Source organism: Tachypleus tridentatus, chromosome 10, assembly GCF_004210375.1.
Source record: "Tachypleus tridentatus isolate NWPU-2018 chromosome 10, ASM421037v1, whole genome shotgun sequence".
NCBI classification, from domain to species: domain Eukaryota; kingdom Metazoa; phylum Arthropoda; class Merostomata; order Xiphosura; family Limulidae; genus Tachypleus; species Tachypleus tridentatus.
The window spans coordinates 38,770,861-38,785,295 of NC_134834.1; the positions used below are offsets into that span (position 1 = coordinate 38,770,861).

The following is a 14,435-nucleotide window of genomic DNA, read 5'->3' on the forward strand; positions in this document are numbered from 1 at the left end:
AATGACAAATAAGTGTTAGTGAAACAATGTACCAACTCAGAAGAAAAGTCAATAAAAAAACCTGAAAAACATAGTCCAACCAATAGCATACAACCACAGAAGAACATGAGACTTAATATTAAGCACAAATGTGTTAAAACAGTTTCTCCAAAGTTTAGGTATGAGACAGTTTGTTCCATTTATTGGGATTTTTCAGTAACACAAACAGTAAATGTTATCAGTGATACATTTTAGCTGATATAAAACTACATAAAAAATACAATAACATCAAAGTTAACATACAGTTACAACAGCTACTACACCACAAACAGAAAACTACAGATATGTATTGTTGCCCCATATGAACCGACACGACAATCACTGATGTTTAAATGGAATTTAATGTGATGAACTACATTTATACCATCCACACTGTGAAACTATAACAATCAAGAATTAATAAGTTTAGCAACATCGCCAAAGTTCATATAAGCAAATACACACACATATTCGAATTACAGGCCCATAGAAGACAATTGTACACAAAAGCCATATTGTTACTGATACGAGCACAAAATTACAGCTTAACAGACATATCAATTCAACATGGGATCGTAGCAAGATAGAAACAATGAATTAAAACCTATATTAAATATCTTATACATTCCAACTCTTATGTTGTCAAAATTAAGACAATCTTTGACAGTTTCCAAAAGATAAACAAATCAATACTTCGTTCAACCAGCAGGTACATGGATGTGGAGTCCCTAATTCAAATTCCAAAGCTTCCAGTGTCTATTGTAAGAAATACCACGTGGTTGTGACCACACTAACATCAGAGTGAATCTATTTATAGGTATTCTTAAGCGCTTGGTTAACAATGATGGCATAATTATAACATAACAATATTGTGAAGACATATAACATGTATGAAGGCAATATAAAAAAACACTCAAATATGCAAATGCATGTGTTATCTCAAGGGTAAATATTAATTTTCATATATTTAAGTACTGAGCATGAGAGAACTAATTGTCTATGGGGGTGAACATGTGTGTGATTAGGTTTGCAAATTGTTCCCCAATCCAGATCATAGTCAGATTTGTTTGGAAGGGCATAAAACTCAGATATTGTTAGGATTTAGATTCAAAAAATGAAATTCAGCTAGCTGTGGCTACATGTACAACACACAGTAAAAATAATATTGAAGAATTAAAACAGTAATAACACAAGTATTTGCTAGTATTGCAAAAAAAACATAACTAACCCTAAGTGTGCATAACTAATCAGTTGTCTTATTGTATATGCATTAAGTACCCCTGTAAAAAAAAAACATTCCACTGAAAATAGAAACTGATGCTATGCTCAAGATATTATTTTGACACAAGTACAACAGACTAACAGTAATAAAAACAACTTCATTAAAAGGTGAAAAAAAAACAGTTACAAACAGTAATTAACTGTTATCTAATATTGTGTGAAATTATATAAACATTTTCAAACATTTTAGAGAAATATTAAATTCCTAGAAAACAAAATCAGATAAATACAACAAAATTAGAAACATATGGCAATTTTATAGGCAGAGAATTTAAATGTTTTTACATGAAACAATTTCACTTATTAAAGTGTTATTTAATATTTTCTTTAGTTAGATTATAAATTAAAACTTTATTTCTTGTAGAGTCCCATTTTATTGAAGATAAAAGTTTAATAGTAATTTTACCACATCTTAGTAACTGTTCTTAAACTTTTTACCATAATTAATTGAGATACCACTAAAATTACAGCAACTGGTTTGAATAGTTATCTAAAATAGACACACTATTTTTTTTAACATATAAACTAAACATCTGATGTACCTTCAACATCAATGTCTGAAGCTTTCCACACCACTTTCCACACTTCCTTGGATCTGGGTTGAAAATAATCTGGTTGGGTGGGATACGACAATATGCAACTCTCTTTTTCCCACTGAGCATCCAGATTATAACATCAGGCACACTACTTTGTGGCTACAAGAAACAAGAAAATAATAATGTATTACTCATAATATACCAAAACTAGTTATAATTAATGTATCTGCATGTTATACACGCTACTTAAAGGCAACAAGAATATGTTTAAAATGCTGCTCTGGGGTTAATAAGGAAAATATGCTATACATGTTAATATGAAATAATAACTGACACAGACACACTACGAATGCTAGAGAATATTTAATTTTTGTAAGTGTTAATGCAATGGTGGCAAATGGAACACAAAAAATATCAAATAATACTACTTGTTACAAAATTTGTCCTACATAAAATTGAGATATTACCTGTATATCAAATTCCTAGTATACTTTTACAAATAAAAGATATAATATCTAAAACATAAGCTTAATGGATAACAATAAATAATCAAGTTTATTTGGTACATTGTGTGATATATCTCTGGTGTGAAGTGATACATATCTAATGATAAGTATGTATGTTATAACTTCTGTATACCATGTACAAGTTATATCTTGTGGATATAGAAAAAACAATGATTTTTCCATAAGTGAAACAAGTTTATAAAAATGACAAATTCCACTTCAACATTGGCTGAAAAATTTGAAAGTTTATCAGGTTTATGCAATCAAGGACACATTTCAGAAAGATGAGTTAGTTGGGAAATTTATTTATATGTACAGTGGTGAATACTGGCAATGGATAGAATTTTCTTGGTTGTGTAAAAAAACAAAGGAACAGTGCAAGAAATGTGAAAATTATAGAAAATAAATAGTAGCTATGTTTAAAAAAGTTCAGTTTCTGAAAGTTAACATTAAAAGACCAATTACTAAAATGAGTTAAAGAGGAATATTTTATTTATGTATTACTTTGGTGATCTATGTGATTATTATTATTATATATTAGCTGCATAGACAACTAAAAAGTTTATAAAAATAAAATATTCTTCTTTTAATCCACTACAGTAGCTGCTTTTATAATGTTAATGCATGTTGTTAGTGAGATTTACTGCATTTCTAACTTCAATAAATAGAAACAAAAAAAACTTACTTCAGTGGCTAAATGTTTCAAAATTTTTATATAATTCTCTACTTCTTGTAATGCCTCTTCCAAATCTGTAGCTTTTTCTCGAAGTTCTGCTGCTTGTTGACGAAGTTTATAAAGCTCATCTGTACGTAGGTCTCTAAGTGTTCGATCTAGTTCATTTTCTACATGCTGACCTAGCATAGGTTTTGGAAGTGTAATGCTAAAGATAAAAAAGACATCAAAATGTAATAGTCCTTTTCTGATCTAAAAAATTAAAAAATACAATTTTAAAAATAACATTTTTACAATGAATAACAAAAAAAAACTGAAGTCTTTACTAATGACCCTGAGAACAAAGTTTGTTTTAACTAAAACCTTACACCTACAATGAAGTTTGAATTTAAAGTCATATGGGTGGACCTTTCCTCTCCATCCCAAAACTTATTTTGTGATACCACAGGGCTAACAGCTAATCAAATGAGTTTAAATTGCTTAATGTTAAAGCAAAGCATTTAAATATTCAAAATATATGGAATAATATTAATTTTGTCCAGATATATTCATTATTTGTTTCCACAGCTCTAAACAGACTGACCTGTTTTAACCATTCTGCACTTTCCCTTTATTAAAAATAATAAAAACATCATGTATATTTATTAATTTCATGTAAAAGCATATACACATAATTGAATGAACATCACATCTCAGTGGAAAATATTATAAATCTGAAAGGAAATGTGTTTCAATCAGTCATCTCTATTCCAAATTTTTGAGTTGTGACACATTTAAGCTATAATTTTACATCTTCCTCCAAACTTTTACATCTGCAAAGTATAAAATGATGTCTTCAAAACTGATTCATAAAATCATAGTTCTCTCACTTGCCATCAAACACAGTTTTAACATGATACTTTTGCACTGAAACCTGAAGTTTATCATTGGCCATTTTATTCAGCTTTGCTAACAATATAGCTATTTCTCAATATCCAATGTTTCCACTCTTTCACCATCCAAGCACTGAAAATGTTTGCTCCAATTTTTATGCCCCACATGAATGCCCTAGGAAACTGTAATTTGCTAAATTTTTCATCGACTTCAGTGTGCCTTCCATCTAGATACTGTATATACAGTTACGACAGAAAGTGTTCATACCCCCATGTCCCGACTGGATTTTTGCTCATAACTTAAAAAAGTATCACGATTAGGCTAATAGAAGTATGGTATATTATAAATATTATACTGACACACATCTACATAAATTTTTATGTAACTTAAACGACAAATAAACTGTTTATAAACAAATAACGAAAAATAGAAGGAGCAGAAAGTGTTCGTACAGTTCAGAACGTGTGAAAAAACTGATATTCCCGTAACAATTTTGTTTAGTTTGGTGAATAAACTACATTATACCATTCCAAAACTAGACACAGGGTTCATAATTATTGGAATTTAGACAGCAAAAAAAATGTATTTCCGACAATTTAGCACTGTCACCATCATTATCTGCTTGGTCATCATGGCGAACAGGAAACAACTGTCCAACGATTTAAAAAACCGAATTATTGTAAAATACAAGTCTCGTGTGTCTCTTTCCAGTATTGCTACACAACTTAATTTGCCAAAATCTACTGTTCAAAGCATAATTGCTAAGTTTAAGCTTACAGGATTAACTGCTTACCTCCCTCATTCCAGAAGCCCCACCAAAATCCCAGAGGGAACCAAGAGGAAGGTTCTCAGAGAAGTTAGTAGGAACCCCCGTTTAACACGTAATGACATACAGATACTGGTAAGGGAAACTGGGGTTAAAGTAAGCACTTCTACAGTTACGAACATGTTACGCTCTTCTGGGATCAAAGCATGCCGTGCTCGTAGAACTCCATATTTAAAGCCTGTTCATTTAGAAGCACGATTGAGGTATGCAAGAAAGCATGTAGATAAACCCTTTACCTATTGGAAGAGTATTCTTTGGTCAGAAGAGACTAAAATCAAGCTTTTCGGCCACAATGATGTTCGCTATATTTTCCGTAAGAAGGGGGAACGAAATCTTCCAAAGAACACCATCCCTACAGTTAAACACAAAGGTGGCTCAATCATGCTATGGGGTTCCTTCAGCTCTTCTGGTGTAGGCTGCCTTCACCGTAGCAACGAAATCATGAAAAAAGAAGAGTATGTTGATATATTAGGTACTTATACCAAGAATGATGCTCGGAACTTGCTGCTTGGGCATCATTGGATCTTCCAGCACAACAATGACCCTAAGCACACATCAAAATATATGCAATCCTGATTGCAGAGGAACCATATAAGCATTCTGGAGTGGCCATCGCAGTCACCCGATCTCAATCCAATTGAAAACGTTTGTAATGAGTTTAAGACCAGGGTTCATCAGCATCATCTGAAAAGCTTGCAAAAGTTGGAGGCCTTCTGCAAAGAATGAAAGAAAATACCAGTCAAGTACTGTCAAACGATCATGGAGGGCCATGAGGAGAGATTGCACCAAGTAATTCACCTGAAAGGCTACACAACTGACCATTAAAATAGACGCACGAACACTTTCTGCCCCTCCTATGTTTGGTTATTTGTTTATAAACAGTTTATGTGTTGTTCAATTTAAATAAAAATTTTGTGGATGTGTGTTAGTATAATATTTATAATATACTATACTTTCATTATCCTAATCATGACACTTTTTAAGTTATGAGGAAAAAACTACTCACAATGCAGGGGTACGAACACTTTCTGTCGTAACTGTAAGTACCTCATCATTAAGATAATGTAACCACTCTTTTGAGACATAAACCAGCTTTTAGTGGGCAGTATGATGGGAGAGTATCAGTAGAGGTGAGTATTACTGGAAATGTATTTTTGGTTTAGGAAAATATTAACTTCAAAAGCATACTTACCTTCTCTAACAATGTGGCTAGAAACTCATGTTGAAAAGATGGAGGGGCTTGTGCACACATGATCCATACAGAAAGTATTTACATAGAACAGGAATGTGCTAAAATGAACATGGTAAAAGAGTGAGCGAAACATTCTACATCCAGAACAGTTATGCTCTTCACCCAGAACTAGAATATGAGTAATTATCAGTATAAGCCAATCCAACTAGATAGTTGAGGTTCCACAACTCAGGATTGGAATTAAAATATCGTGGTACCTATATCTCACACTGGTGGCTAGGGTTTTGGGGTCACAATGTGTATGTGAGTATATACTTTTCAATATATATATACAATCAATATATACTTTTGATTGGATCCCAACCTGCAGCCATAGAAAAATATGTTTCATACCACCAGAATTACAACAACATTCACCCTCCCTCCCCAACAAATGGACAAGGAATATTCCATATGCCCCTCAAATTATGGAAAGAATGTGGAACCTGTGATCAACCAAGGACCTAGGATAGAACCATTTCCTATTTGGAATTATGAGGAGATAATGGACCTCTTTCCATGAACAGTATACAAAATTGAAACTGATTAAAGAGAAAGGCTATGCAGCCCCCCAACAAAACAATTTTATGTCAAATCTCAACTGAAATTATGAGTAGACTCCCACGGAGGCTGATGAACTTTTACTGACATCTGGGTAAAACATCCAGGGACCTGAATTGGAAGATCCCCAGCTTTGCTATCTTTTACAAGATAGAAGATATCTTCTAATAGTGAAAGTGGTTGCTAGTGTGGAATTAAAAATAGAAAACATAACTGTCTGGGCAACACTCACCACAGAGTGGGATTCAGTAAAAAATAAAAAAGACTGAGAACAAATAGAGCACATGAATGAAGGAAATAATCACCTCTGGTTAAAGTTTAACAGATGTGGTCAAAGTACCTAATGGGTGTAGTAAAAAACCCTCAGAAGAAGAAACTGGCAGATCATTTAAGTAATAAGATAGGAAAGTATATGATAAATCTAGTGAGATGGGGCATTCCACTCCTATAATGGTAATCCATTATATCCATTATCCACATGAATAAATTTGTGAAGCCACCTTGAGAAAGTAATGGAAACCATGAGAAACAGAAGAATCCCATTGAATGAACAATTAGTTCTTAGTATCTTGAAATGAGTTAGCACAAGCCACATAACACTTGACAGCCCTGACAGGACATAACACATGAACAGGATTGGAGCATTCATACAGATGAGAAATGGCTGGCAAATGGATTGATGAGAAGGATCTTTCCACTAGGCCTTGCATGGCTGGATGGTTTGGGTGCTCCACCCATAACCTAAGGATTGTGGGTTCAAATTACCCCATCACACAAAACATGCTCACTCTTTCAGTCATGGGGGGCATTATAATGCTATGGTCAATCCCACTATCAGTTGATAAAATAGTAGCCCAAGGGTTGGCAGTGGGTGGCAATGAGTACCTGCCTTCTCTCTAGTCTTACACTGCTAAATTATGGATGGCTAGCAGAGATAGCCCTTGTGTATCTTTGTGCAAAATTCAAAAACAAACAAAACATATTTCTTCTTATTTGGCTTCCAGTTTTGGAAAAAAAGGCCTATTTGGGCAAAGCAGGATTAATGTGGAATAATAAATAGTCCTATGCATAAGAATTGAAATCAACTCCAACTAATGATATCCATAAGCCAAAGATAACCAAAAATACAACTTAAGAGAAAGATGAATCACAGAACGTGAAGCTAAGAGCTCAAAAAAAGAATGGGCCAATGCATGTTAAACAACTGGAAAATCTCAATTTGGTAATGCAAAACATCATTTGGGCTAAAGAATTTTAGTAAACTTGATAGAACTAGGAATTTAAAATCCTTTCAATATTTAGGACATCTAAAATTAGTGGATAAGAATGTCTTATATAAAGCCATTGTAGATGAAGTAAAACCCTTCTCAAATCATAAAATGGGATATAGTAGATACTACAGGGTGAAAATGGTTTAATTTTCTTTTAATAAACTACTGATGATAAATATTCCATTTTCGTTGATAAGTGGGTCATGGTTGGCCAATGAAGAGAAACCTTAAGAGTGAAACTCTTGTGTCAGGAAAGGACAGTATAACTTCCAAGCATGAAGATCAAGTTTCCAAACATCTGGGTGGAGAATGTCTGATAGATGATGTATCAACAGATACTGCTAAAGAAGCAAAAACCATATTTGAGAGGGCCATTATGGTGTAACCCAGAGAACTTGAAAGGAATAGAATGAACCATAGTCAGAACAAAGGGCAACAGCCAAATCTGGGGAAAGGTATACAAGTGTAAATTTGTCCAGTATCTGCCTGAACACATCTACTGCCAATGCTTAAGGATGAGATACTGGAGACTAAAACAACTACAATTAAGAGTTCCAATGAGTTGTGATAAAATCAATAATTGAAAACTCAAACTGAGAGTTTTAAGAACATGTGCCTCCTTGATGAGAAATCCGAGATATCATTGTGGAAGTGTCAGAACGTATCATGACAATATTTCACTTCCATTATACTGCAAAAGTTTGAGAACGTTAATGTGGAGGGTAGACTCATTATCTGTTCAAGTACTCTGAAACTCCTTATCCTGAAGATATGTTTCCCATCTCTGAACAGAAAGATCTTGGGACTAAGTGATGGAGAAGGCACCCCAATAGCAGTATTTTTCTTATCCAGCCACAATTTGCAATTGATGATGTTGCTCCTAAGTGATGAGCCATGATGATCCAAAGGATCAGAATGCATGATCCATTGGTCACACAGTGACCACTGAAGGGACTTTCATATGTGCTCATCCCAAAGAAATTAGAGGTACAAGAGATGCCCATATCCCCCCCCAAAAAAAAAAACACTTGTGCAGTAGGAGAGTGAAACATAGGTAAAAGCCTGAAGGCTCTTTTCATCTTGAAGCCTGATGCTACATTTAATTGTCTGATTGCTTACAAGCATTTATGCAACATGCGAATCTCAAATGGTCACTTGACAATCCACATAACAAAACCTCTTCATCCTTCACTGCAGTGCACTTCCACAAGAGTCACTGGCAATGTTCTTTAGAAGTTTTCACCACAATTCCTTCTGTTGTGTTTGTAGTGAGTTGTGAACCTTCAGATTATTACTAATAATTAAAAATTCATAATGTTCTTCTAACATACTATTCATAGCCTCTCACCGCTACACTTCAAGTTTATTATTATTGAAAGAATTGTGAATTTTATGGAAAAATTATAATCAACTTACTGATATTTAAAACATTCAATACATGTTGATTCACTTGCACTTTGAATTGAGACTTATTACTCATTAGATAACCTGATCAGATGTAAATAGATTTAAAAGAACCTACAGGGCCAAAAAAGATACCTGAATTGAGGGGACCCATAATACCAAAATCTACCAAATGAGTTTAGTGTGAATAAAACCAGAAGGATGTCAAAAGAAATTATGAAGGTGGGAGGAGCACTACTTACTTTATGCCATGAAATAATGAGCAAAAGAATGACACTGAACAAAAAGAGGTTAACAACTTGTTTTGAATGGATCCACTCAGAAAAAAAACACACAAAAAAAACATGCTATATATTTACTGGAACTCCACCATTACTGCATCCCTGGCAGTATTGCTCCACGTCCCACCCTTAGATTCAGCACTATCTTTACAGATCAGCAGGAAAAATAAAAATTTGTTGTTACAACAAAAATTTTATTTGCATTTTAATTTTTGTGCATAGTTTTCAGTCTTTATATATTACATTTCCAAATGCTTCAGATAATATTATAATGGTAATGCATTTGTACAATCTTTGTAATTTGACACTCTGATTTGATAATTTTTCAATTGAAGCACACGCTTAAAGTTACAATTAATCTTATGTGAGAAATAATTGTTCTATTAATCCTGTACATTTCTTTAACGTGAACAAAAGATTTTATCTGATATGAATCACATGACTCACTCTGCATCAAAGATCAGCTGATTCAACATGGCTACAAACTCAACTGCTAATTCTGTAATAGGTTTTCCAGCATCTAAGCCTTTTCTAACATTATTGAGGCTGGTTTCCTGAGAAGAAAAATTACAAATATAAAATTTGTTTCTTTCTAACTAAAACATTGTCTCTACAAACCTATTAAAAAAGGTTTAAATTTATTCCTCTTAAATGTAAGTTTTCTTTTATCTATTTACACTTTAGAATGCACATTATTATTATTAGATATATGTACAACAGTTATAAAGAAAGTTTTGATATATTTGTCAAATGATGAAAAATATATTGTAATTATATGATAGGTTAGATTGAACACAAGTAGTGAACTGTCCCTAAGTTCTCATTGTGAACATTATGTTGTCATAAAAGTCTGAAACAAAACACAGCTTTAGATGCTAAATATGTACCATATTTACAGCAAAGAATGCATCCAACCAGTGTCAGCTTTGATAAATTCTTGCTGGATTGAAACTCAATGCCTTGCCACATCATCACCACACCTCTTCTAAACTTTATATTTGATAAATGCCATTGCTACTCTTTCAAATTCACTATGGAAATGCTTTCCATTTTTATAAATTTTTAATTCTACCTCTTATATCACATCATTTATTAATTTTCAACAATGTATAGTTTTGTTCCAAATTTTTTGTCCCAGTTCTGCTATGTCTTTGTAGTCATCATTTATATCTAACCCTGTTGTCCCTGGCATCATTTTTAAATTCATTTCTGTCTGGCATATTTTAATCACATATTTATTCAAGTCAATACAACAGAACTAAACATAATAATGGAAAAAACAGATGAATTGCAAATACACAACTGTTTCATTGGTAAGACATCAAAAGCCTCATTCAACTTTTTACCTCTGAAACAATTAAAGTTGCTATTTATGCATTTGCATGTGCAGCTCATCCATGTCATTAACCAAGAATGCTGATACCTTATAATTTTTATGTTATCTATGTTTTAATTACTTTATTTCAGAGAAGACCTTTAAAAATATATTTAAGTTGTAGTTTTCATGTCAGGTGATCCACTTGTTTTGAAAAATCTGGACTTTAGAATCTGTATGCTGATGTTAATAGATAAAGTTAGTGATATAGTAGACAAAATAAAAAATAAAATATAAATATTTATGTTAAAAACTTTAAAAATTCATTAATGAGGTTTTAGAGATACTCACAAAGTGTTAAAACTTTATGATAAAAATCATATCCAATCACCTTGCAGGTGAAAGAGCATAGTAAAGTAAGAAATGCTTTAATCAATAGTAGAAAATTCAAAAGTAAATGTTTTGTTTTTCTGAAATTATATACTTTTAGGAATGCTCCCATCAAAGTTTAAACAATTTCATTCACTACACTTAGTTTTATAATGAAAGCAACATTACCTTCTCTCTGACAGATTAGCTGGGAGCAATAGGGTTAACTTGCTGTGCAACAAAGCCAAAAAATATCAAAATGTTTTATTTCACAAAAACTCTGAAAATACGCCTTGCATTCTGTTTAATGCACGATCTCAAATTCTAATGATGAGTATTTATATATAAAGTTTTTTAAAACATTCAGTGCTAACTGAAGAGTGGAAACCATTTTCAATGAAGACAATAATTTCAGATAAATGTTTATTTTATCAGACATTTCAGCTTGTGCATTTTTCAAGGGTTTGTGAATGTCAAAGCTCATTGAATAGAGCATAAACCACAACATAAAATAGAATAAATAAATACTTAACTAATGTTATTTGCTGTTTTCATTGAAATTTTTTAAATATTCTATGTATTGTTTAGTCTAGAAAGACACACCTTTTATGATTTAAACTTAAAAGTAGCCATTAAGCAGTCAAAAGTTACATAATATTTATTTTCTATTTCATATAGCCATCTGGCATGTTTAAACATTTTTATTTTACTTTTAAGAAATTAAGCTACAGCCACATGTATACATAAAACAATTCAGGATAAAACTCTCACAACCATCTGACTCCTTACAATATTTTTTTTTACTGCTACATGTACAATGATTTTTACCAACCTAGGGAATCTCTCCAAGAGGGGGATAAGTAACAGTTAAACACAGTAACCAATATTCTACTCACCAATGAATCAACGATATTAGTCAACATGTTCATGGCTTCCAGCCTGAAGCTAACATCTTCCCATTGTGATGAAATGACTACACATGGTTTAGTTTCTTTCCATGGTAAAAAGTAATATCTACAGCCATCAAAAACAGCATTAGTAGGTTGAGTTGTTGAAGGGCTTGGAGTTAGGGTGTATTCAAATTTGTTGCCAAAGTTACCTGAGATAAAAAAATTAAAAAAAGAGAAGCTTAATGTCACTCTTCATGCATTTTAAATAACCACACATTACACTACATATGTAATAGATACAATATTAAAATATTATCAAATCATTATATTCGCAGCATAAATTCTATCAAGTTAATCAAATATTAACATATATATTGAAACTCTTCTCAAAAATTTCAATGTTACTACAAATAACTATCAATTAAAAACGTGCAACTCTATAAAACTTGTTCCTTAAATATCTCTATAAAAGCCCATTTACAATAAAAATTGACAGAAAGTCTTTAATAAAACCAGCTTACCAATAGACACCTCAAATTCCACAGGAGTATCAATCACACTAATCATTGTTGCATCAATGAAAGCTGCATGTAAACTATACTTTCTTCTTCTACAGAAAGGCTGAAACAAATAGGAACTAGAATTCATGCGATAACTTTTGTAGCTTATAAAGAAACATTGCATACTTTTGTAAAGTTACTTAATTATAACAAGACAAAACAACTCATACACAGACCTAAAGTATTTTTTAAATAATCATAACAGACAAATATATTACACAACTTATTAAAAAACACCTGCCTCTACTCGGTGAACGTCATCATCTTCAATTGAAAATGAAGTCACATCAGGATAAGCACCAATGTTGGTCCGCAGAGATAGCATTACACGCCCTCTATATGCACAACCTTCTCCTTTACCTAGGTTAAGATCATCATACTCAGTACCTAGATCTGTATATTCTCGAGGTGATCCATAGAAATTAACCCAACTTGGTCCAAAGCAGGGTAAGAAACCTGAAGAGTACAGCACGTGAGAATAACAATCTACATACTACAGAATACTAGGCACTGTAGACTAAACTTTAAAATTAAGACATAGGCAGAAGCAAAAAATTGGAACATTTTAAACTTCCTTTATAAAGAAAATATCATCCATTTAGCTAACTCTGTATAAATTAACCATTTTTACATTTCAGTTCATTTAATAGTCTAAACTTCATTTTACTACATTGTCGTTAAATTTTCAAAGACAACATTACAATTTCAGAAGTTAATATTTTCTTACACTTGAAATATAATTCCAATAAAGACACATCTGCTGTCACATAAAATATTTTCTCATTGAGTGCTACTTTCTATATGCACAATTTGTTTCACTTTCCATAAATCTTGAAACTCCCACTGGTCTCACATTTTGATGTGATTCAACTACATTATAGAATAGAAATGACAACCCTCCACTAATAGGAGAGTGTGACACACACTCCTATTACAGTTGGCTTCCTCTTTACTATAAAATCTAATCTTCATCTCAATATTAAGCAAAAAAGAGGCACTGGAAGTAAGAACAAAATATTAACTTCCAATACAATATCTTACCTCCTCTCAAATAATTTATATAATCCCCTCTCGATCTGGTGGACAGACCAAAACAAAATGTATGTAGAAGAACACCCTTCAGAAAACATACAAAAAATATAACTTCTCTTTCTAAAAGAACATACTCATCAAACACTGAACCACATCTGAATTAGGCATACTCTTCACCCATTGTGAAAGCATGTGTTGCTGAATTGGGCAGAAAAAAGAAGCACATCCTCGACTGTTGATGTGTTGGATAGTCCAGCTACTTTCCAAAACTACTGGGAAACAAACTTCAAGAGACTGTAGAGTGGTGGTTCCTTAGTTTATTTATTTATTTAATATATATATATATATCTATGTAAGTGCCCTATGGTTAAAAATGGGTAGGGTACTCAGTAGGTCAACTCCAGTCCAGGCACCATCTTGTTTTAACAACATATCTCTGCAGGGAGTCTCCATAAATACCTTCATAAGCCCCATGGGTATCAATTAATGTATAGGCATAAATGATGATAAATAAGGCTTTTGAAAGGAATATTAAAAATAAAGTGTAAGTAAAAAGATAAATACTTGAAATTATGCATATAAGAAAAATACGACTATTTTAGAAGGTTTCTATGAAGAGTTAAAAGGTATGTACATATATATATTTGTATATATTTAGTGATATAAAAAAAAGAAAAATATTTACCCAAGGCAAAAATTTTGATATTCATTTACTAGGTCCTAAAGATTATACTGATGAAAATTAAAAATTATAAGATTAAAAGTACTATTTTCATACAAAAATCATCATGCAGCTGAATTATCCTAA

The 14,435-nt window shown here is 32.3% G+C and overlaps 1 protein-coding gene across 1 annotated transcript in view; it reads right to left on the reverse strand.

Moving 5' to 3' along the window:
• The window catches only part of LOC143228340 (myoferlin-like), a 134,729-nt gene that overhangs the window by 61,311 nt on the left and 58,983 nt on the right, over positions 1–14,435 (reverse strand). The window contains 6 exon segments of the mRNA XM_076459609.1: positions 1,842–1,994; positions 3,027–3,222; positions 9,909–10,015; positions 12,042–12,244; positions 12,557–12,656; positions 12,837–13,051. Of these exon segments, the coding sequence (XP_076315724.1) occupies positions 1,842–1,994; positions 3,027–3,222; positions 9,909–10,015; positions 12,042–12,244; positions 12,557–12,656; positions 12,837–13,051 (974 nt within the window).